Below are 25,734 nucleotides of genomic sequence, written 5' to 3'. Positions count from 1 at the left end.
CTTGTCGACATAATAGGAAAAACTGTATTTTTTTTTGGTTATTTGGACTGATTTGGTTGACATTTGCGAAATATAGGAAATGTCGACCGACATAATGTAATTTTTATATTACCATCCATTTTCATGTCGTTGAGCCTCAACATCGACATATGTCGGGCAACATTAGTGACATTTGGCGACATTTGAAACCATGCTCTAAATGCACTTCTATTCATAGAAGGCCATTAAGCTAGGTGGGAAACGAGAGGAAGAAAATAAGTACAGAAAGGGACATTGTATGCCTGATCAGGGAACATTCTGAGCAGAGAAATGAGAACAATTTATCCAGTCTTTTGCCTTCAAGTCTAATTACATGTCAAACAAAATGATACTGATTCCGTGGTTGGAGATAATGTAAAATGTCAGATAAGGGATATAGGAAGAAGAGTTTTACTAGGGAAGATAAATAACATACATGGATGTTACATACTTTGGGGTTACAGAACTGAATAAATGTGATTAACTCCTCTCTTATCCCAGAGCATATTGACTAGTCACAGATATTGGGATCAACACCATTAATATTTAGGCTGATTTCAAATCATTTTGCGGAGGGCATGAGGCTACTTAAAAATGATGGATATGTGTTATCATACCTAATTATGGTCATATTTGGGTGCTGTTAATCCAAAAAACAGTTATTTATTTATTTTTTGAGAAAAGGTAAAGTATTATATTTCATTCTTCTATTGATCAGCATATACAAGTATCGTCATGTACAATGAGCTGTGCATCTCAAATGGGAATGTACTGGCAGAGACGCTCCTGACTCCGGCATCGCAATTCTGAGGAACTCTTGCTAGCTTCTGCTGCCCTCTTTCTTCCCTAAGGCTTTTTCTTACTTCTCTGCAACTCCCATTACTGAATCCCCTTGTTTATGGCTTTTCTCCTTCTTCCCTTTGTCTTTTTCCTTTGTCTCTGTTTCCTTCCCTTTTCTGTCTTTTGCTTTTTCTCTGGCTGTTGAACCTTTTTCTCCTCATGGCTTTGCAAATTGAATCCATAACCTTTTTCTTTAAACCTTTGCGATCAGCTGGCAATGAGATGCTCAAAATCATGGAGTCCGGCAGGAGTTTTGTCTACCTCACAAGAGAGGCCTTGTTTTGGTTCTGTGATTTCATGGAAAAAGCTCTACTGGATACTTTGGTTAAAAAGTGGAGCAAAATGGCTGACAAGGGCTACTCTTTTTCCCCAGAAACAAAGCAAAACAACAAAGGAAGACACCTGGTCCTTATAGAATTCTTTGGCAAAGTAAATTCTAAATCAGTGTGCAACTGTGTATCCCGCTGGGCAAGCAGAACAGGGGTTGGGTGAGCTTCCTTGAAACTTAGCGGAAAGAGTTGATGGTTCAATCTAGAGGTGGTGGAGAAAAATCACAAGGCACCAGTGACCACTTGGATTGAGGCAGGTACGCAACCTGCATTTCCATACAAAGAAGTTCTGCTAAACAAAAAAAAAAAAAGAAATATTTCAGTGTTGAAACAAGGAGAGTGCAAAATGCTACCTTCCCAAGGGCTGTGTACGCTGAATCATGGGAAGAGACTTTGATGTGTGAGGTGGAGGGTAGACCGAATTGGCAATCACTAAGACAAAATATCATGGCCATTTTCAAAATTAATGGACACCTAAGGATCCTACCTATTAAAGAGAAGGTGGAAATGATCTTGTGCCCGGAGCTAAAGAAGAAAGCAGTGAAGTACATGAACCAGTGGGGTTATTCTACACAGGGATGGTTCAAGTTGTTGCCCTGGAAAAAGTAAGTGAATGCGATAAGTTGGCAAATTGGGGTCTTGGAGATTAGGATTCGAGGGCTCCCTTTTCACTTGTGGAGCCTCCAAGTTTTGAAGACAATTGGAGATTGTTGTGGGGAGTTTGTGGAAGCTTGTAAAGAAACAATAACTCTACAAAATCTGCGATGGGCAATGATCAAAGTCCTTGTCGATTCCCCCTGTAAAATTCCAAGATGGGTGGAAGTGAAGGAAGATGACAAGGTTTTCATGGTTGCGGTTGAGATTTTTGGGGGTCTGTTCACAGATGCTTGGCCTTCTATGGCGCTGGAAGCTCTGGTCCGATGAGGGGAAGAGGAACAAAACAGAGGTGGGAGAGTCAAGAGGCCTGCGTAGAGCAGGGGCACTGGTAGTCAACGTGGTACGGAGGCGGTGGGGAGTTTGGAGGGAAATGCAAAAAAACAGAAATGTTTCAAAGGAAGACGAAAAAGGTGGCTTATGAAATACCACTTTAGTGTTTTAGAGTTTGTGTTTCCCTAACAAAGTGAGACCAAAAGGCAATGTTCTTGTCTTGGTTGAAAAGGGAGAGTGCTCAAAAAAGGATGAGGGGTTCTGAGTTTGTGCTCGATGAAGAAAAGGAAAGAGGAGTTATAAGAAGAGATGCAAGTGTGGGGCCTGCAAGGGAAAAAGGAGTTAAAAACTTTGGGCTGGATCCAAAAGAACCAAAGATTGGGTTAGCAAGACCGACCTTCCAGAATGTGGTTCACTCAAGTTCTTCGAATCCGAAGAAGAGCGAGTTGGGTTAGGGGCAAAGTCATCCAGCTCAAGAAGGCTTGGGGCAGGATAAGTCGAAAGAGACCATTGTGACCAGTGAAAAGGAGTTGGTAGAGGAGGGATTTCATGAGGAAGTTTGTGCTACTGCTAGAATGACGACATCGAGTATGGAGAAGGTTCGGTGAGGGGTGGTTTTAGAAAAAAGAAATCCTCAAAACCTTAGTGTTGATGTGGAGGTGGATGCAGATGAGGAAGATGATTTTTCCTCAGCTGCAAGCTTTGGCATTGGTAGTGTGCCACTAAAAAGAGTTGATTCGAGACAGACTTGGATGGTGGGGTCTATTGACAAATTAGAAGAGGGGGGACCTGTTATCTTTGTTCGAGGAATGCATGCGCGAAGACAAACAGGCCTGTCCAAACAGGGTGGTGGCGGAGTGCTCTGGGGGTGAGAAAGAGGGAAGTTGTGAGAGGGAGAAGGCAAGAAGAGTTAGGGGCTTTGGATGGAAAGATTTGGGAAATGTTTTCCCTGTTTTAGAAAGTGAGAGCATGTCTATGAAGCTTAGGGAGGAGACAGTGACGGAATTTTTCGAGGGGTCTGTCAAGAGTTTAGGGGTGAGAGTGTTGCCAGGCTCACAGGAGGAATCTTTGCTGCAAGGGGGAATGGAAAAGGACCTTACCTCACCTATGGTTTGTAGTCAGCCTTCTTTTCCACTGCAACCAGATCAAACAGTTACGGGTTCTCCTATCCAAGTTCTTCCTTCACCTACTTTCCCTTGCTTCCTCTTGTTTTTGTGCAAGTGAGGCAATTAGCCCTGTCCCAAACCAAAAATATGTGCAATCACCAAATGCCATTTTGCCTGAAAAGGATGTTGAGAAGCAGAATTTGGGGTTGGTAGAGGACTAAAAAATCTTAGGGGAAGGAATCTGGAGGTTGATTGTAGATTATTTTGAAGAGGGAGTAAGGTGTGAGAGTAGGGAAGAAGATGATTTGAATGTAAGTAGGGGGTCTCTGGGAGTTGGGAGAGAGGGGCGGGTGGGTGGAGGGTGGTAGAGAGAGCTGTAGCGAGGGTGAGGGAGAGAAATATAGTTTTTCTGTGGCGTCAGGTTTACGGTTAGTGGAACCAAGGGAGAAAGCAAAAGAAACCAAAACTAGGAAGAGAAGGACAGAGGTGGAAATTCTAACCTCGTCTGGGATTAGGACAGAAAACTTATTTGCGGGGGAGTAGGAAGGTGTTGTTTAGGAAAGAGGGAGAACAGGGAAAATAAGTTCTCAATGAAAATAGTGAGTTGGAATGTTAGAGGCTTAGGGAGTGCTAGGAAGAGAATAAAATCATCTATGGTGTTGTTGCAAGAAACAAAGGTGGAACAGTTCACTAGTGTTTGGCTGAGAAGTATTTGGGGGTCCAGAGATAAACAGTGGACCTTCTTACCTTTGGTTGGAGCTTCAGGGGGTTGTAATTGCTTGGGAGGACAGCAAGGTGGAATGCTTGGAGGAATTTATAGGAAATTACACAGTGACTGTGAAATTAAAAGAAAAAGAAGATGGTTTTGTGTGGTGGCTGACAAATGTTTATGGGCCAACATCATACAGGAATAGAGAGAGTTTGTGGGTGGAGCTGTACAATATTAGTAGAATGTGTGAAGGAGCTTGGTGTTTAGCAGGGAATTTTAACGTGATTTGGTTTTGTGCTGATAAGAGTGTGGGGTCCTTGCGAATCATGAGGAGTATGAGGAATTTTAATGAGTTCATTGAGGATTGTATGCTTTGGGACCTTCCTTTACAGAATGCACAATTCACCTGGTCTAACCTACAAGAGAATCTGATTTGCTGTAAACTAGATAGATTTTTGGTGACACAGGAATGGGAAGAACATTTTGGGTGGCGGTTCTTAAAACCTTGGCCAGACCAACTTCAGATCGTTGGCCACTCTTGTTGCAATCAGAGGAATTATCTTTTGGACCAATACCCTTTAGATTTGAAAATATATGGATAACTCATCTTCAATTCAAGGAGAATATAGAAAAGTGGTGGAAGGATTGTGGTGGTGAGGGCCGGGAAGGATTCCAATTCATTCAAAAATTAAGATGGATAAAAGGATAGCTTAAAGATTGGAATGTTTGGACCTTTGGAAGGGCAGAGGAAAGAAAGGCAGATTTGTTAAATCAAATTGATTGTTTGGAAAAATTTGAAAGAGAAGAAGGAAGGGGCTTGAATGAGGAAGAAAGACAAAAAAAAAGAGTAGAGTTGAAGGGGGAATTGGAGATGATGGTAAGAAGGGAGGAAATCTGTTGAAGACAAAAATCGAGGTGTAAGTGGTTCAAGGAGGGGGATGGCAATAGAAATTTTTTCCACCTTTTGGCAAATGGGGAAAGAGGAAAAATCTGATTTCTAGGGTGGTGGTTGATGGTGAAGAATTCAGGGATAAAGGGGAGATTGAGAGCATTTCGGTCTCTTATTATAAGGCTTTGTACTCACCAAGGTGTACACAAAGGCCTATAGTGGAAGGGTTACAGTGGGAGAAACTGCCCTCGGAGGTGGCAGCAAGGCTTGAGGAACCTTTCTCTTTGGAGGAGATTAAGAGAGCTGTTATGGAAATGATTGGTGATATGGCCCCAGGTCTGGATGGTTTCACAATAGCTTTTTACCATGAGTGTTAGGATTTAATTAAGGAGGATCTAAAGAAAGTGTTTGTTGAATTCTATGTGAGAGGAAAAGTGGGAGAAGGAAGGAATGCAACCTTTGTATCGTTGATACCAAAGTGTGTAGGGGCTGCCTCTACAAATGAGTTCGTGGAGGATTTTAGAAAATCAGGGAAAAAAAGTTTTATGTTCAATTGGACCTGGAAAAGGCTTATAATCATGCGGACTGGAATTCCTTACGGTGGGTGATGGGTCAAATGGGTTTTGGTCAGAGATGGATAAGCTGGATGATGGGGTGTTTGGGGACAACTCACTTTTCAATTCTGATCAATGGCTCCCCAAAAGATTTTTTCAAGGCTTTGGGAGGTTTACGACAGGGGGACCCACTTTCTCCAATGTCGTTTACTTTGGTGGCGAGATTTTTAGTAAACTTTTAAAGAGAGTGGATGAAAGGAATATCTTCAGGAGTTTTAGAATTGGGAAGGAAAGCCAAGTTGTGTCTCACCTTCAATTTGCAGATGATACCTTAATTTTAGGCGAGTTTTAGGGGGGGTTCAAGATTGTAAGATTCTAAAAAAGATCTTAGAACTAGTTGAGAGAGTCTCAGGTTTGAAAGTCAATTTGAGGAAATGTGGTCTAGTGGGCCTTAGCCTGGAGAAAGTGGAGCTGGAAGAGTGTGCATAAGTGTTGGGTTGTGAGTTAAAGTAGTGGCCAATTAAAATATCTAGGTCTGCCCTTAGGAGGGAGGTACCCAAGAGAGGAGCCTTTCTAGGAGAGTATTATTGCAAGGTTTGGGAAAAGGTTGGCGTCTTGGAAAAAGAACTACATTTCCAAAGGGGGGGAATCACTCTGGTCAAATCTACTTTGTCTGATCTCCTAGTCTATTTTTTGTCTGTGTTTAGGGTCCCAGGGAAGGTGGTGAGGAGGTTGGAAAAATTCATTAGAGATTTCTTGTGGGATCCAGGAGATAGTAAGAGTAGTTATTTGATGAATTGGGAAAAGGTGAGTAGTTCTAAAGAGCAGGGTGGTTTGGGAATTGGTAGGATTCAAGAACAAAACATGGCATTTGGTGATCAAGAGCATTGATGGGCCCAAATGGTTGGGATTCTGGGCTGGCTAGGGGAGCAACCCTGAGAAGCCGCTGGAGGTCAATCCTGACTTTATTGCCCACTTTCATGCAAAATATAAGGCATGATGTGGTTTCAGGGCAAAGTGTAAGGTTCTGGGAAGATACTTTGGGGGGGGGACTCTCCTTTTTGTCAAACTTTTCCAAGAATTTAAAGGCTGTCCAACTATAAAAATAGTTTAATTGTGGATTTGCTTTCCTTCGGAGAGAATGGTTCAGCATGGGATTTGGGTCTAGGAAGGCCTTTGAGGGATTTTGAAACAAATGAGCTGGTCTCTCTTGTAACCCTTCTTGAAACCTGTGTGTTTTCTTCATTAGGGATTCATGAGAGAATTTGGACCCCTAATACAAATATAGTTGTTTCATGTGTTCCTCCTTTTTTCACTCCTTCCCATTTTGGAAGTTCAACATTTCCTGGTTAAAGAGGTTTGGGGTTGCCCGATTCCCCCTAAAGTAAAGGCTTTTTGTTGGGATGCTGTTAACTGAATCATCAACACCCATGAGAGGCTCCAAAGGAAATGGAAACACTGAATCTCTCTCCTCATGTGTGTGTTCTTTGCTGGAAGAGCGGGAAAATACAAACCATCTACTGTTACATTATCCCTTTTCTTCTAGACTATGCCAGCTTTTCTTTTTGGTATTTGGGAAAACCAGGGTGGCACCAGATGCAGTAATAGACCTTTCGAAGTCAAGTGTTTTTGATGGCTCCACTCAAAGACAATAGGTTGTTTGGTAGTGCATTCACGGGGCGGTGCTATGGGGTGAAAGAAATATGAGGATTTTTGAAGAAAAGTGGAAAACCGAAGAGGAAGTGTTTGAACTTACCAAAATAAGGGTAGCACATTGGGCTGTGATGTGTGGGACGTTTCAAGTGGCTTTATTAATGATCTGCTTCGGGAATGGCAGGTGGTGACAAAGTTTCAGAATACTTGGCAACAAAGGTTGGTAGTTTGGTCCCCTCCTAATCTAGAGGTGCTCAAACTCAATTTTGACGGTTGTAGCCTTGGAAACCCAGGGCCCTCGGGGGTGGGAGGGGTTGTTAGAAATCATGAGGGCAGTATGATTTTAAGTTTATCAGGTCCAGTGGGACAAGAAAATTCCTCTAGAGCTGAACTTTTGGCCTTGGTCCAGGGATTAAAGCTGTTGGTTAGGCAGGATCTGAGGAATGTGGAAGTTGAAGGTGACTGTCAAATGGTTATAGGTTGGATGAAAAAGCAAAACCAAACTCCTTGGAAGTTCAGTTCTTTAGTCAGAACGGCTCAAGCTCTAGTGTGGACTTGAATGCCCCATTCAAGTGGATGCCTAGGAATGCCAATTTTTTGGCTGATTCTCTGGCTAAGGCTGGAGTTGGGAAGTTTAGCTTGGATTGGGGATGCCTAGGACCGGCTACTAATGTGTAATTTGTAATCAGTGCTGTTTCTTCTTTGTTGTATTTCTTTTTCTCTGTTGTGGATGGCCTCTTGGTATGCCCAGCTTTGTACGCTTCTTTGGCTGCAGTTTTGTATGTAGCTTATTTTTAATGACTTTTCTCCCTGTGTGTGTGTATCGGAATCAAAACAGACTCTATTAGCCTCCTACTTAAGCAAAATATCAGAATCAAAATAGACATGGTGGGATATCTGTTTGAAGAGGTTGCAGGCAGCTAGCCAGGAACGAATGGAGGTAACCATTCTTTGGAAGGTTTTTTGTGTTGATTCCCTTTTATCTTAAATAGTCCTTTGATTTTTCTCCTTCCATATGACCCAAGATGTTGCTTATGGGATGGTAGCCCTTTAGGCTCTAGCTTAGGCCTTTGATCTTCCAGCCAGGCAAATGTTCATAGGAAGAAATAAAAACAGTTTCTATTTTTCATATGAAAAATCTCTATTGTAAAAGCAAGTTTTGTTAAGACCATAGTGTATGACAGAAATACCGTCATTCCAGGAACTTGATTTTTATGTAGCCAACTGTTTAGTTCTTAAGGGTTAGTAACTGTTAAGTCCTTAAGTTTGCTGGATTGGGAGCAGGTTATTAAGATACTCCTAGACAGCTTAAAAAAATAATAATAAAGAAGAAAAAGGGGTTTCTAGTTTCTTATTAGTCCAGTCAGTCCTATTGATGGGATGAAACATTTTAGTAAAGAAAGGGGCCTGTAGTCTAGTTTAGTGAACAACGGGCCCCAAGTTAATTGGGCTTGTTTGTAATGCGATAAGCATTTAATGGGCCTGCAGTAGAGCCCATTTAATAGAACAACAGGCCCTAAAGGAATGAATCTAAATTAATTAATTTCTTGTGAGGTGTCCCACTTATTTATAAGGGGATGCCACTTGTCCTATTTTAACAAGAAGGCTATTTTCCTTCCTTTAACCACTTGAAGTGGGGGGACACATGTCACCCTAGGGGAGAGAGTTACTTTCCCTCCTCTAACCACTTTAAGTGAGGGGGGTGATATGTCACCTTAGGGGAGAGAATTATTTTTCCTCCTCTAACCACTTTAAGTGGGGGGACACATGTCATCCTAGGGGGGAGAGTTTTCTTCTCCCTCCTTAACCCACTTTAAGTGAGGGGACACTTGTCACCTTTGGAAGGAAGAATTTTCTTTTCCCTCTTTAACCCATTTTAAGTGGGGTGACACTTGGCACTCTAAGAAGAGAGGAGTGGGGAGTTACTTAACCACCTCCTTCCTCTATAAAAACCCCTCTCCTACAAGGAGAAGGGTCTAATGCCATTTTGCTGGCTAATTCTATTTAGTTGATAGAATTTACATCAACAAGAGACAAACCAAAGGAGAAAGAAGAGAAGGTTGTGGTGTGGAAGAAAAGGGAGAAGAAGAGAAAGAAGAAGGTAGTGATTGTAGTATTCCTCCTCAACCTCTTCATTATGATTCTCCTACAACTTTCTCTATTAGACTTGTGTCTTTCCTTACTCATTTCACATTTCTTTGTTTGTTGTTATTATTATTATTACTTTTTCTTCTCCTTGTCTCATTTTAATTATATCTGAGGGAGATAGCCATCTACAACCTTGTTCATGAAACTTGGTTGATTATGGTTCCTCGCAACCTATTAACCTATGTGTGAGGGGGAAAACCGTCTACAACCTTGTTCATGAAACTTGGTTGATTATGGTTCCTCACACCATGATAATGCACATAACCACAATTTAAAGGCCATTTTTAGCCTTATTGATGAAATATGGCATTTATGACACCTATTTACTTGTTATGTATAAAAAGTTTGTTTATTTGTTTGCTGGTTTTCTCTCAAACAAAGAGGGAATATATACTAGAAAATTCTGTAGAAAAATGATACTTAGTTTAGTCTATTCATTTGAACTTCTGAATCAGAATCAAATGGTTTTTTCTGCCCCTAGTAGAGATGTAATTAAGGGAATATCTACGTGATTTCCTGAATGGGGCTTACCCAAATAACAAAAAAACCCAGTTATTAGTCTAGTTGGGTGAATTATGTTATGTGAGAAATTATACTAAAAAAATTTTCCACTAACAGTAACCAACTACCCCCTTCCTCTGAATGAGTTTGGCTAGTTACTACTCCTTTCGTGCACAAACTAACTTCTCTTTTGGTGCATGTATCCAGGTTATGTTTTACACATTAGCAGTGGTGACATTTGGTACTGCTGTTCCAGCTGGTCAATTTATTCCAGGAATAATGATAGGATCAACATATGGACGACTTGTTGGCATGTTCGTGGTCAACTTCTACAAGAAACTCAACATTGAAGAAGGAACGTAAGTCTCTCTCTCTCTCTCTCCACACACACACAAAATGTGCTTATGCACAAAGCTGGATCGCAAAATGGAGATTTAGGTACCCTAACTGCTTGGAACTGATTTGTCATGGAATATTGTTATGAATCACATATTGATGGATTATAAGTTTCCTACGGTAATCTTCAAAGGCTACCACCACTTATGGTATTCTAATTTCTAAGATCTGTCAAATTTGATATCTGGGAAGAAAAATGTCTATTGTGTTTTACCAATATTTTTTTTCGTGTACCCAGTTTCAACTGTGTTGATATTTTAATTTTTTAGTCATATAAGCAAAACCATTGCTTGGTATAGTGGTAAAATTTCTAGTTGACAAGTGCGAGAGCACAGTTTCGAGTTTGAGAGCATCCACTGTGTCAAAAAAGCCAAGGGTTAGGTTTGTATCCACTCTACCCCTTCCAAGACCCCAGATAGCTAGGACAAACATTGGTACTGGCCTTTAAAGATACAAACATGATTTGCATTTTTTCTGACCTTAATTTTGAGTCTAGAACTTTATTTCGAGTATAGTTCTATTTACTGCATGAAAGACAACATAGCTTCCTCTACTTGATGCAGAAATGCAAAAACAGATTTTGAAACCTATCTAGTTATTTGATATTTAAGTAGAACAAATACAAAGCAGTGATAAGGTAATTTTAGTCTAAAGAGGCTCTTTTGGACTATAAACTAGGGTCTGAGGTAAAATCTTTTATACTAAGAAAGTTATTGACAATAATGATTACAGGACCAAGAAGACTATTCATACTGAAGACTTAACCTGCTAGCAATGTCATCCATTAAGAAATCTAATCTCGTCCTCACACTAGAGCTTACATAAGAATATTTAGAAAAAAACTCAGTTCTAACTTCTAAGTAGTGTGTTTATGACCACTTCTGAATAGTGTCTGGATTAAAGACAAGAAAGTAAACGCAGAAGACAGAATGCAATGTTATAGCATTACCCCCACCCCCACCAAAATAAAAGAGCTTACATAAGAATATTTAGAAAAAAACTCAGTTCTAACTTCTAAGTAGTGTGTTTATGACCACTTCTGAATAGTGGCTGGATTAAAGACAAGAAAGTAAACGCAGAAGACAAAATGCAATGTTATAGCATTACCCCCTCCACCCCCACCAAAAAAAAAAAAAACCTACTGCTGCAGCATGCTATGGGAGGCACTGTTCACCATTCGTGGTGGTTAAACAGTCAAGTCTATTCTTTTCCTTGATGAATTTTCATTTGCTTTGGTCATTTACTTTTGTAAAAATATGACAATAATTGTCCATCTAAATTTATGAGTCATCTAATGGAGGTAGAGAATGTTCTCAGTCTAACCTCTGATTATTTATCTTCCTGTTTAGCTTGTTTAGACGTTTTTGCCAATTCTGCTTCTTTGTGGTTTACAGTTGTTAATGTTGACTATGCAGGGGTATTTTTGTCTTTATGCTTATGTTTAAGTTGCTGATGTGCAAAGTTATGTTAGATCTTATGTCCCTGTAGGGGCAAAGGTGTCATTTCCAGATTAATAGAAATATAAAAACAAATCTGGCCGAATGGGAGAGACTGATTTTTCTCTCTTGTTCGAACCAGAACTTTCTCTCCTTCTATTCTCTTCTCTTCTTCTTCTCTCTCTTTTCCTCTTTCTTTTATTTCTGTTGTTATCACTCTAACAGAATTCAAGGGCAGACCGAATTCTAAACAGTCTCCAAGTTTCAGGATATCTTACAAGAACCCACTATATTCTTTGGGTCTTTGATGCTTGAATTATGTCTACTTTCATTTTACCCATATGTTTGTACCTGCACCAATGTGGAACTAGACATGATTTTTGGTGGTGTTGATGTAATAAATAATATTTGCATTGTACACCATCTTGCTTCAAGGTGTTTTTTTCCTCAACCCATGGTGGAAATCTGTCATGATTTTTGGTGTTGTTGATTCTAATAAATAAGATTTGCATTGCACACCATCTTGCTTCAAAGTGTTTTTTCCTGAACCCATGATGGAAATTGCAGGTATGCTCTACTTGGTGCTGCTTCTTTCCTTGGAGGTTCAATGCGGATGACAGTATCCCTTTGTGTGATTATGGTTGAAATTACCAATAATTTGAAACTCCTACCTCTCATAATGCTTGTTCTTCTTGTATCAAAGGTATGTGTTAACTCTTTTAATTCTATTATTAACATCTAGACAACGAACCAACCTTGCTAAGCCTTTCTTTTGCAGGCTGTTGGCGATGCTTTCAATGAAGGTTTGTATGAAGTGCAAGCTCGGTTAAGGGGAGTTCCATTACTTGAGTCAAGACCTAAATATTATATGCGAAAAATGACAGCAAAGGAAGCCTGCAGGAATCAAAAGGTCAGCTACTTAGAGTGCTTTTCAATTTCTTCTTTGTGCTAATATCCCTGCATCAAGATTTCAACTTAAAGGTTAAAGGCTTGACTTGTGTCAATGGAAGGTTGTCAGCTTCCCACGTGTTGTTAAAGTTGCAGATATAGTTTCTATTTTGCAGAGCAGCAAGCACAATGGGTTCCCTGTGGGTGATTCTGCTTTTTCTTTGTCTTCTCATTTAATATTCTTTGGATCCTTTATAATTATTTTAATGTCTCCTTGGCGTGTAGGTAGTGGATCACACAAAGAATGGAGAGGCACTTGTCATTGGACTCATACTTCGTAGGTATAACTTGCTTAACCTTGTTTGCATGCTTTTTATGATTTTGTTTTTGTTAAAAGCAGTAATCTGCTTCAACTATCTTCTGGTGTTTGGGAATTTTAGTTGGGAAATAAATGTACTGAGTGACTGGTTCTTGCTGCAGCCACTTGTTGGTGCTTCTGCAGTCTAAAGTTGATTTCCAGCATAGCCCTTTGCCCCATGATCCAAAAGGTGGATCCGTACCAATCATGTAGGTGGACGCTTAATATTAATCTTAGATCTTCCCTTCATACTCATTTTCCAAAATGAACAGAAGTGGCTAAATGCTCCAGACACAATTTCAGTGACTTCGCAAAGCCTGTCTCCAGTAAAGGGATATCCTTAGATAAGATTCATCTAAGTCAAGATGATCTGGAGATGTACATAGACCTTGCTCCTTTTCTAAATCCCTCTCCATATGTTGTCCCTGAGGATATGTCTCTGGCAAAGGTAAGCATCATTTTGTATTCAGAGGTTTGCACTTTATTTGCATATTGTTGCATGCACTGCTATACATCAATGAAACATTGTTTATAACAGTGTGTATCATACTGGTATTGCAGGTGTATAATCTTTTTCGTCAATTAGGATTAAGGCACATATTTGTTGTCCCTCGTGCTTCTCGTGTTATTGGTTTGATTACTAGGAAAGATTTGTTGGTCGAGGTACCTAGCTGGATTCCTTAAATGTCTTTCCTCTTGATTTATATACATGGTTATTGACAATTGCTGCTTGGGATGCAGGAAAATGAGGATCTTGCTACAGTGGAGCTTCAATCAACTAGTGTAAGGTCTTGATGCAGCTATACCCATATTATGTCTCTTCACCGTATTCTTATAGTTATACCATGGTATTTTAAAAATTTGAATTTGTGGTGTAAATTTCTATATTCGGACAGTTATATACCCCCACCCTTCCAACTGAGCTTGTGGTTCATAGATAGGGGTGGGGTGTGAGTATGGATTATAGAAGAAAAAGCATTTCAGTTGGACCCCAATGAAACACTGAAACATGAGTGACAGTAGAAAGGAAGGGTCCATTTTGGTCACATCGTCAGACTATCAAGTGTAATTTGGGGGGTGGGGGTGGGATGGGGAGATAGGTGGATTTATGATTGATAAGGTGGAGGCTGAAGATGCATCTAGAAAGAAGAAACAATGAACCCAGTGAAACACTGCTGAAACATGAGTGGTGGCATCTGTGCCGGACTGTGGATGAACCCATTTTAGCAATCCGTTCAATCCCAGTAGGTTCCATAATGCATTAAGAAAAATGAGTTGCAAAAGCAACAATGATAACCTAGACATGGAGCCATGATTCAACTCAAGCATTAATTGGGTAGGTATTCACATATGTTTCAATGCATTTGTATTCTAGGTGCCATGAAAACTAATATTTGACAGATCCTTAGAGCAATACAATCATCAATTCCCTATACGAAATTGTTGAGATTTCAAGTTACAAGTTTTGTTGAGCAAGAAAAAATGATGGATTAAAGAAAAAAATGATTGCTAAACCTGGGATTTTGTGCAGATACATGTGGTTTATGGCTGTTCTATTTTGTCTTTCTATGATTAGGGGCACTGAACACTTTACCTCTCTATGGGGCAGTAGCAATAGAACTGCTCAAGTTTGTTGTGTTCTCCTCATTTAGAAATGGTATTGAAGGAAAATTTGTCTGATCTGTTATTTGCAGTACTAGGATGACTGCTCACCATTATCTACTCTTGAAATATGAGTACCTTGTGTGGCTAAGTTTTTTCACCTAGTGAAGGAAGATTTATAATTTTTCTTTATCAAGAAGAAAATGAGTATAAATGCCCTTTAGAAGAAAAACGTTACTTGCTTTTCCATTGTTGAAGTTTGTTGAGCATAGCTACATCAAGTTCTCTTCATCATAGAAGGTTTTAGAAACTGTAAATAATGCTAAAGTACTGGATAGGATAATGTAGAAGGGATAATAGTTGAGCTAGTTTAACATGCATCTCAACTCAAACCCAAAAAAGCGCTATTCCAATTATTTGAGGTTGGCTATACAAAACCTATTTAGGATGTTTTATGTAAATGAGTAAATCCCATCAAGAGGCATGCCTCCTGGCAAAATTTCAAGTCTTAAGTTAATTGCTCACCACCTCAACACATGTCCACTTTGGCCTTCCTCTTGCTCTTCTGGAGTCTTCTATTTGTACCAAATCACTTCTCATTGGTGCACTTATCAGTCATCTTTGCACCTGGTCAAACATTCTTGATTGAATTCATCTCTCTTTTCTCTTGACCAATTGGGGCTTCTCTTAAGTCTTTCAGGAGCATTCATTTCTAACCCTTAATCTTTTAAGTCTTTCAGGTGCATTCATTTTTTGGATTTGTTGTTACATTTCCAGAAAATGAGTATGGCTATTTTTTTTTTTTGTTTTTTTGATAGTTAAAAATTTCATTAATTTGGAACTTGAATCTGATACAAAGTGAGCATAGCTAATTTTTTTTTGACAGGTAGAAAGTGAGCATAATGTCACGGGGTGACACAATGGGGTGCTGGGCTAGAGGTTTTCTAGATGTTTCTTGAGGCTTTTAGCCAATTCTGCATGTTTCTGGGGTGTTCTAGAGTGTTCTGGGGTGTTCTCCATGTGTCTCGAAGGGTCTAGATGTTGGTGGAACTCTCTAGAATCTTGTGGAACAATCTAGGTTTGTGTGGAACAACCTAGAGGGGTTGGGAGCAATCTAGACGTCCTCTAGAGTATTCTTGTATCTTATGGAGAAGGCATCCCCTAGAAGAGTGTAGAAGGTAGAATGTTCTAGAGGTGCTTTTAGATGATGCCAAGTGTACATAGTTCTAGAGGATTCCTGGAGGGGGTTAGTGTATAAATAGGGGTCCCCTCCTTCATTTGCAACAAGCATCCAAGTTGTAAGAGCATTCTTTGAGTTGTAAGCTTTCTTCTAATGCAATACAATATCTTCCTCTTACAATATTTGGTGTGCTCTTGTGTTCCTTGGTGTGTGTCCTTAGCACTTAAGCAACCTAGCAAGAAGGGTCTTGGTTATACAGTTTGGCTGACTTACTTGGAGGGCCAAGTGAGTGCCACACAACTTAGCCAACAGGAGCAGTTGGGTTATGACAGTAAGCTAAGATGAAGATAGTAGATGGTCATATTGCTTATCTTAAGATTGCTTGTCCAAAACCTGGATAAAAGAGGGTTTTTTGGGCTGGGCTTCAGCCAAACCAGTATTAGCATGGATCCCATAGTTCTGAAATAGGGTTTGTCTGCGGGTAAATAATAGGGTTATCTTGAGACATTGTCTAAATAAAATATGGGGAATATCCTGTTTGCATGTATTTTGTTGCACAATCATATGGGCTGCATGGTCACTGATCAGTTTCCAGCAAGAAAAAAGCCTTGCATTTAGGGCTGTTAATGGACTGGATATTGGTCCAGCCTGATTTGGTCCAATAGGAGTCCATTACTGATGGACCAAGTTTTAATTCAGATTGGGTCCACTCCAAACCCAGTTCTTTGACACTCCTGCTCTTTTCTTCTATCAGTGGACTGGATACTGGTTCAACCCAACCTAGTCCAACATAAATCCATTAGAGATGGTCCAGGTCCAATCCAATCTAATAAATACTTAGGACCATTAAGTCTGGATTGGTCCAATTCAATGTCTTATTGGACCATCCAACCTGCTCAGATTGATTTTTGATTTGGATGGGGTCCAACCCAAATCCGGTCCATTGATACCCTTATTTGCATTTTGAGTGGCTCTTAGTAGGGGTATGAGCATTTGGTTTATTTGGTTAAAAACCAAACTGAATAAACCAAAATTTTAAAAACCGAATTAGAAAAATGAAAACTGAACCGAAACCAAATTAGAGGAAAGCCAAAATAAATGAAACCAAAATTTTCGGTTCGGTTTTCGGTTAAAACTGAATTTAAAAAATATATATACTATATACTATATTATATATAATTATATATATCATAACATAATATATAAATATATTACATATTAAATATAATATGTTATGTATTATATATTACATGCTATATAGCAAAGTTTTGTTAATTCGGAATTTTTGGTTAACCGAATTTCTAATTCTAAAACCGAAACCGAAATATTTAAAAACCAAAAAACCGAACTGAATTAACCAAAAACTGAAATAACTGAAACCGAAATTTTTGGTTCATTTTTTCGGTTTTAACCGGATAATGCTCACCCCATCTCTTAGTATTTTATCCAGTATAAATAGTTTTTTCTTTGTTTGGTAAAATATTAACTATAAAATTATGTAAACTAGTTATATAATTTGACCAGGGTTCACAAATCATGGAAACAGCCTCGTTGTTACGTGCAGGGGTAAGGCTGCGTACATCTGTCCCTCCCCAGACCCCGCATTGGCAGGAGTCTCGTGCACTGGGCCTGCCCTTTTAGTTACATATGCTACGTGTTTAATTTAACTCTGCTATTATTCTTGTTTGTTGCCCTCGTACACAGCCCTTGCCACCTAGGACTGTAAACTCTCATATGCAGCTTTTTTTTTAATCTTTTGATATTTTTCTCACACAAATCATTTTCTTTATTTAAAACCTTGTAAATTCTGGTTCATGAATAGAAAAAAGAACAGAACTGAACCAGTCAGCTAACATGATTTCTGATTCTCTCTATTTTTCTGGGCAGTTCTCGTAGGCATGATAAAAGAGCAGTTGGAAGAAGTACAGAAGCAGAGCACCCACTTCTTGATGGTCTTCTTGTTGAAAATCCATTATAATAGTAGATATGGCTCTGTTTCCCAAGGATGAATTCTTTCAATTTCTTCCTCTGTATTAACCTTCCTAGGCTTAGTGGTCATAGCATGCACTTGATGTGATTCCTAACATGGACGAGTTCATAAATTAGAGCCACCTAACATGGACGAGTCCATTTATGAAACAGAAAAAAGGTATAGTCAGATAGATCATAGAAAACCAGGCAGAAAGCTGTTCGAAAGGTTGGTATATATATGACGTTTGTGGTCTTGAAATTGTATCCAAACTGGCAGAAATTTCTCACTATTTCCAATTAGAAAATTTAATTTCTTGAAACTATGTTACATTCCTATAGATAGCCAGTTAATGATACGTACATTGACAGCTTATGGACTACAGAATTTGGTTGTCTTACGGTAGTATAGTCCATGCATTCTACATTTCTACAGTTGTGCTTATCAATTATGGGGTCCATGGTGTTGAAATCCACCAAGAATGCTAGATTTTCTGGTAGTTAAGATCCATCAAATAAGTGGGGTGATGCATAAAAAATCAGGTATGATTAGATATCTCTAAATCATCTGATTCAAGCAAGGTTTTAACAAGGCTTAAGGCATAGGTGAGGCGCAAGGTGTAAGCCTCAAAATATATATTCTTTTTTTATGTGAATTATATGTATCTGAATTTTTATTTCGGTAATATATTTATAATCTTTTCTATCTAAATTAAATAATCTATCTATATAAATATATATTTAATTTTATTTGTAATTTGTATGCATTTAGGGATGTAAATTACAACAACCTGAATTTGTTTATAATTTTTCCGGTAAATTAGGGGGTTGTGACACTTTAGCCTCTCCAAACTCTGTTTTGCGACAAAGACCCCTTGTACTTCTAGATTGCAGTAATTTGCCCCTGCTGTTACCATCCCATCAATTGAATATATGGAAATTTCCATGTGTCAGTCGTGTAAAGTTGTACATTTTTAAAACCCTAAACTAACCTGATGTGTGGTTTTTAATCAATTTCTTGTTTTGCTATTTTTTACAATGATTACAATTTTTTATAATTTTTCTTGTACAAGTTGTAGATGATAATGGCGAATTTAAAAGTTTGCTTATTGTTATTGTCAAGTGTCAGCCCAAGACTCTTGAATGGGCAATTTGGTAAGTTTAATTTTGTCATTAATGCCTTTAACTGAGGGGGTTTCGTTTTTGGGATTTTGAGAGTGGGGAAAGTTGGGATTGTGAATCCCATTGACCAAGAAATTTATATTCTTTTTTTTTCAGATTTATATGGGGACCATGGGGAAAGTTTATTTTCCTGGGTATTATTGGATAGGATCAAGAAACCCATCTCTTAGGTGGGTGAATTAACTTTCCCATATGGGGGAAGGTTTTCAACACTTGAATGCGATAAAAGTGCCCCTTTTGATGATAAATTGGCTAAAATGGTGATTATTTTATTTACTTTGGTAAATAAAAGAACATGGGCAAATGCGCTTACCCAAATAAGTGCTTCCCAAGAAACACTTACCTGGGTATGTGCATTTACTTGGGAAAGTAACTTACCAAAAAGAGAATGGGGCCTGAGTGTCTGTTTGGGAGGGTTGAAGTGTAGCGGCTTCTAATTTTCCAAGGTGGCCTCAGACAGCTATAAGCTATGTTTTTGGCGAAATATTTAGAGAGCCAAAATCGGCTATCTATCAATCATTTGAAGGGTTGTCTACTTGAGCCTTTTTGCATAGTTTATCTTGAGCTAGAGCAATTAAAAGCAGTTGAATGTTCAACCCAGTCCTCCCAAACTAGCCCTAATTGGGGTCAAATAAGGGTGGCCACAAGTCGAGCTTTTCATGAATTGTTCGAGCTCGGCTCAGCTTAAACCAAGCTTCAAATTGAATTCAAGCCTAGTATATAGGTTTGTTTGTTAATCGAGCCAAACTTGAGTATAATAAAGCTTGGCTCTTGAGGTTCACGAGCCTAACATGCATATATATATATGTAATTTTTATATATAATAATAATTAATTTTTTGTAATCCTAAATTTTTTATATGTATATTTTTTTAATTTTATAAGACATTTAATTCACAGTTGAGAGCCGAGTTGAGCTCAAACTTTTGAGCTTTTGACTTGAGTCGAATTTGAGTTGAAGTCTCTAGTTCGAATCAAGATCGAGTTCGAACTTGATAGTTTATTAGTGAGACAAGTTTGAATAGTCATATATTTGGCTCGGCTCGAAACCACCCCTAGGGTCAAATAAGTGCATGGCCATGTTTTGTTCAGGAGGTCTAAGTGATACAACTCCTTAAGTAAATCGTAGGTGCTTGTATTTCTTTGTCAACTTACATATTTACTTTTTAATACATTTATATTCTTCTTAATTTTTAAAATTTATTTCATTTATAATGTTTTACAAACACACACAATATATATATACACATACATCTTTCAATAAATTAATTTATACAATTTTTAAATGAATATTGTTCATGATATACAATTGCTTTATTGGAACTAAATGGCTTGCAACTAATTTAAAGTGGATAAAAATACTTTCACAATTTTGTTATATTGACATTTCTATATTATTTCTTTTTACTAAGGGAAATCATAATCCTTGTTTTTATTTTGTAAATTGGTGGGTACTACTGTCACAGATGTCAAAATAGTGAGTGAGCTCTAGAACTTCATCCTTGATGGGTTTTATCAAATACGTGTGGAATACCTTTCTATCATGGAAAATGTCAGATAAAAAAAAGTATAATTTTTATCTAACAAAAAGTATATATATAATTTGAAGTCAACCTAAATAGGGGCACGCGGCACCATTAACAATTTTAGCAAAACTCTGTTATGCAGATTAACAAGTTAAATTTGAGGTGTGACGTGGTAAAGCACTCTGCCATATCTAACTTGAGGTGCTAGGCCTTTGCCACATTAACAAGGTGCTTGATACGAGGCATTTTGCCTCCCTTTTGCATTCGTGTAGAACTCAAGTGCAAAGGCTATTAAAAAAGTTTCTAAATATCGATAAATCCAACACGTCGGTAGAGGTATATCGGATAGTAGAATTATTGTTTTTTTTTTTTATTTTTATTTTTTTTTTCAAATCTTCCTCCACCCCTGGACTGGTCAAAACCCCGATACACCCTCTGTAGGAGTGTATCGAGGTGTTCCCGATACAATACGTATCAGCCGATACACGCTGATACATAACGATTTTTTGAACCGTTACATTCATGTAGATTTCACTCTTTCTAAATAAATTAGGTTAATTATAATTCAAACCTAATCCCATGTGTTAAATTAAATATAAAATCCAACCTAAATGCTTTGAATAGAGCAATGTTTTCAAGTCATTGTTGATTCGGTAGGTCGAACTGTTTGAACTGTCATCCGGCCAAGATTTCAGGTTCGGTTCAGTCAAGACCCGCTAGACAGTCAAAACCATTGACTTGGTCAAGAACCATTCGATTTGGTGACCTAGTCGGATTGTACACTCAATACATGCAAACTTTCGGAGGCCATAACTTGCACTCCGATATTCGATTGGGGTGATTTTTTTTTATTTTGGATAATTTTTCGAGATTTATGTGTCCCAAGGAGTTGTAGGCTCCTTGCCCTACTATTTTTGTGAAAAAAACCCTTTTTTGACCTCAATTTGCAAATTTTAATATTTTTTGTAAATAAAAAATTTAAAATCATAAATTATATATAAAATAATACATATAACATATCTAAAACATATTTATACACACACACATATATATGTGTGTGTGTGTGTGATGACATGGCATATATATATATGTGTGTGTCTGAATCGGTTGACCCAGCTGGTCGAATCAGTGACCCACAACCCCAAGGCAAAAATGATTCGGCCTACAAGTCAATTTTTAAAACATTGAAATAGAATAACTACTAATCAGCAGTCATGGTCCTCATGGAGGCACAGATGGATACCAATCAACTTATTATGGTTGAGTTGTACTCAAGTACGAGGTCATTTACTCCGGATCCAGTGCGTTTGGACTTGAAGGGATTTTCTCTTCGAGTCCCTTAAAGTTTTGACATGTCATTCAGTGTTCTACTAACCATTACTTACAACCGGCTGAAACTTTATGAGTGAAAAAAATAATTTTAAATAAAAAAATTGATAACTTTTTAAAGCTAATATTGACAGAAATTTCCAAAGCCCTCATGTTCTTAGACTTTAACCTTTCTCCCCCAACCGCTTAACAACAACAAGCCTTCGTCAATAGTGTTCAGACCACAATAGAACGGTGACTGTGATTTTAGCGGCAACGACAACGGTATTAACAAAAATTTCAAACACCAAGGGTATTCAAAGGAAAGCTGATATCTATGTCTAGGGTTTTTCATCCTTCCTTCTTGAATGCCGATGATAGAATCGTTTTTTATTTTCTTTTTAATTCCAACAAATAGTAATGTTGTATGAATGTTTGGAAGTCTTTTCCTTTGTATCTATGGAATACTAGTGAAGGAGGTTTCGAGCTTGGCTACCTTTGATTTTAGGTCTCTCAAGCAGTCGAGGTTTCGAGCCAAGGTCTCCCTCAATTGTCGAGGTGTTAAACCGAGGTCTCCCTCAGCTGCTGAAGTGTCAAGCTGAGGTTTCCCTAGCAGGCGAGGTGTTGAGCTAAGGTCTCCCTTAGTTAATAAGGTGTCGTTCAGGTCTCCCTCAATTGTCGAGGTGCTGAGTCGAGATCTCCCTTAGTGACCGAGATGCTGAGCCAAGATCACCCTCAGCGGTCGAGGTGTCGTCTAGCTTGAAGTTTGAGCTCGGCTCAACTCGAACTTGACTACCTTTGATTGTAGGTCCCCTAGCAACCGAGATGCCGAGCTAAGGTTTCCCTTAGTTGGAGAGAGAAAGTGGCATTTTTGTAATTTAAAAGGAGAGAGAAATTGCATTCTTGTAATTTGTAAGAAGAGAGAGAGAGAGAGAGAGTTGGTAGGAGAGAGTGGCATTCTTATAATTTGAAAGAAAAAAAAAAACAAAAGAGAATTAGTAGAGAGTGGCATTCTTATAGTTTCTAAGAAAAAAAACAAAAAATTCTATTAGATTCCATTTCCCTCATCCTTAGCAAGTCCTTCTTATGTACACATTTCACCTTAATATATTTATATAGATATAAATAGATTTCTTTTTTGGTTTTTTGTGCTATTTTACATTTGTTGTTTGAGTTAGCCTGTATTCATTGTTCATAAAACTTCAACCATTAATGGGAAGATAAAGTCTTCTTGCGGTTGTGGCTTAAGATCTGCAAGACAAACCCAAGACACAAGGTTGTCTTCTTCTTCTTTCATGCAAATCTTCTACTTCATACGAACAAAAAATCTAAAGCCCTCACGTTCTCTTCTCTGTTCTCAGACTCAGACCTTGCTCACTCAATCAATAACAACTGTAGTTTACCCCTGTTTTGGCATGCCAAATGGAAAAATGAAATAAAGAGAACGAAAAAACAGATAAGATCTCAATATCAAAAGAACCGTTCATGGGATGCTCTGTTCTATTTCATTTTCCTCATCGATTTTGCTAACTTAAATCACTGGTAACGATAGGATTAAATTAGGGGAAATGATAAGCAAAAACCATATTTTAGCATCCACAGGAGGTGCCTTGGCCTTAGGCTTCTTTAGTCCAAGAAATTCTACCAAGCGGTATCTTGGTATATGGTACAATAACATTTCCGTGTCAGTTCTACAAGTACTCGGTTTGGGAGCAGATCTTGAGCGAAGTCAAGCGGTTGATGCATCAGTACCCAGATGAGGAATTGAGCATAAACATGACCAGTCACAGCCTGGGTAGTGCGTGAGCGATGCTAAGTGCTTATGACATAGTAGAGACGGGCGTGAATGTGAAAGAGGATGGCCAGGCAGTTCTGGTGATGGCTTTCTCATTCTCGGGACCAAGAGTTGGGATTGTGATTTTTAAGGTGCAGGTGGAGAGGTTGGGGATGAATGTTCATGACACGATGCCAAAAGTTTCAGGTATACTGTTCAACGAGCATGTGTCGGAGTTGCCATGGTGTTACACATTGGAGTAGAGCTCATACTAGACCACGAGCACTTTCACTCAATTTTTATATTTAAAAATATTTTATCAGTCATAAAGCTTCAACCTGTTGCAAGTGATGGCCAGTTGAACATCGATTGATGTGTCAAAATTTTAGTGGACTCAAAAAAAAAAGTCTCTCCGAATCCAAACGCACAGGATCCAGAGTTCCTAGACCCGTCCAATCCTATTCGTATATGTCACCTTCTGCAAATTAATTTGAAATTGATGGACTTTTGGTTCTAATGGCGGATGGACGCCAAAATTTTATCAAATCTCTCTTTTCCGTTGCTCTATTCCCCTCCCTCATAGTCTCTTCCCCTCTCTTCCCACCACCCCTTCACCGTTGCTGATTCATAGCGTGAAACTCATCCATGCAACTGAAACTCATCCATAGTAAAAGATGTTATTGCTGCCATCCTTGCCATTGATAGCTTCAACGCTGCAACTGAGCAACTTCTTACAGTCAAAGACGACTCTGGGTAGGCACTCTGACGCTCAAGTCAGTAATGGAAGGTGGGTGGTTGGGCCGAGCAGTTGAGAGAAACGTGTTGGTCCAAGCAAAGGCAGAATAGCAGTATGAGGGCTGAAGAGTAAAAAATCTGTTACCTTGAGCAGGGGTTACTTATTTATACTCGAAAGTCTGTGTCCTATTTGGATGAGACTTCTAGGATTATCGAGATGAAGTTGTCCGTCGAAGTCTTCAGAATAAGTCCTAATCCCCAACGGAACTGTCTTCCACTATAAATATGGGCCAGCAATAGCAAACATAAACTAGCTCTAGATTGCAACACCTGATTCTGTTTAAATATAATTATGATTTTGCATTTCTGTGACTTTTAGATGATTAAACATGCCATGGATGAGTTCCATTTAATGAATTAACCAGGCTGAATTATATTGTTATTGATTCTGGGTAATAATCCTTATCAAGGAAATACAAAACTGAAGAGTGGGAATGAAGGATTATATCATTGACCAAAAAACAACAGTAACAACAAACATTCTACTACATTTCTTTGGTGACTGTAGGCTTGTTAATGCGGTGTTGTTAATAATTTACCATTTCTTTCAATAAACAAATGGTAAATTAGATGCATAATTCAAGTCTCAAAAACTTCACCATGACAATTGTGGACATCGTTATACTTCTATGGTGTTTACCAAAAAAACATCTATAATTACCCAAGTTTCTTGTTATTTTCTATCACTAACTTGCCTGTATTTAATTTATTGGGGAGTAGTAAGGGAGTATTCCAACAATGAAGATGATCCCAATGTGTATCAGAGTTGGGATGAATTTGATCAAATCAACTGAGCTTGTTCTGAAGAATAGGGTGATCTGGGTCATATCTGATTATGTGAAATATACCTCAGCTGAGGGTATCAACGGCAAGGATGGCAGCGGCGATATCTTTCACTGCAGGAAGTGGCTCAGTTGCAGCGTCGTCAGACGACAGTGAATGGATTTCATGCTATGAAGTCGGTGAGGGTGAAGGGGCGGTGGAGAGGGAGGGGAAGAGAGCAGCAGAATGGAGAGGTAGGTCAGGTTGGAAAAGTATGGATTGGTTCTGATTTTCACTGCAGAGGTATAAACATTCAAAATGTTAAAAACCCTCATTCTATACACCAATGCCCGCCTCTGAATTCACATCAATTCAGAGTTGACACCCACCCCAACTGTACTTCGGGCCTAAAAATTCTGACCCTGGGCTGAACCGTCATTCTCCATTGTTTTTATAAAATTTTGGCATCCATCTGCCTATTAAAATTAAAAGTTCGTTAGTTTTAAATTAATTTGGAGAAGGTGACATGTTTGAACAGGATTGGGCGGGACAGAATTTTTCGACCCCAATACTCGTCCCTCATATGCTCCAAACTAGGATGACTTCGAGGCCCATCATGTGGGCCATCTTGTAAAGCCAGAAGTCACTGTGTTCTGACATGGACACTAATTAAGTGTTTGTATGGCATGGTTGCCGTTGCTCCAGAAAACAGCACCACATTAGCGCCACGTCGAAAAAAATGATGCTCTAGGAAATAGGTGTTTGTTTGGAACCGTTTTTCCATAAAAAAAATGTCTCTCCAAGCCATGTCTTGAAAATCGGAAAGGCATGGCTTGGAGCAATGCCAAATTTGGCATTTCCTAAAGCTGCAGCTCGTTGCTGTCAG

General features: G+C 38.7%; 1 protein-coding gene across 4 annotated transcripts in view; it reads left to right on the top strand.

The window, feature by feature from the left end:
* Positions 1-17,828, top strand: part of CLC-D (chloride channel D) — a 42,146-nt gene extending 24,318 nt beyond the window's left edge. Inside the window, exons 14-23 of one of the 4 annotated variants that reach the window (XM_088895227.1) lie at positions 9,882-10,033; positions 12,074-12,209; positions 12,285-12,416; positions 12,517-12,594; positions 12,680-12,735; positions 12,875-12,961; positions 13,056-13,200; positions 13,314-13,415; positions 13,494-13,535; positions 17,422-17,828. In XM_088895227.1, coding sequence (XP_088751353.1) covers positions 9,882-10,033; positions 12,074-12,209; positions 12,285-12,416; positions 12,517-12,594; positions 12,680-12,735; positions 12,875-12,961; positions 13,056-13,200; positions 13,314-13,415; positions 13,494-13,535; positions 17,422-17,430 — 939 coding nt within the window. In that variant the 3' untranslated portion in view covers positions 17,431-17,828. Of the gene's footprint in view, positions 1-9,881; positions 10,034-12,073; positions 12,210-12,284; positions 12,417-12,516; positions 12,595-12,679; positions 12,736-12,874; positions 12,962-13,043; positions 13,201-13,313; positions 13,416-13,493; positions 13,541-17,421 lie in introns of all 4 variants that reach the window. The other 3 variants (XM_010257687.3, XM_010257688.3, XM_010257686.3) reach the window with 3 other exon arrangements.
* Positions 17,829-25,734: the final 7,906 nt, after the last annotated feature.

The sequence above is a fragment of the Nelumbo nucifera genome, chromosome 1, assembly GCF_055504915.1.
Source record: "Nelumbo nucifera cultivar China Antique chromosome 1, China Antique-T2T, whole genome shotgun sequence".
Lineage (NCBI taxonomy): Eukaryota > Viridiplantae > Streptophyta > Magnoliopsida > Proteales > Nelumbonaceae > Nelumbo > Nelumbo nucifera.
The sequence above is the reverse complement of the archived record's forward strand: the minus strand, read 5'-3'. Positions and strand labels throughout refer to the sequence as shown.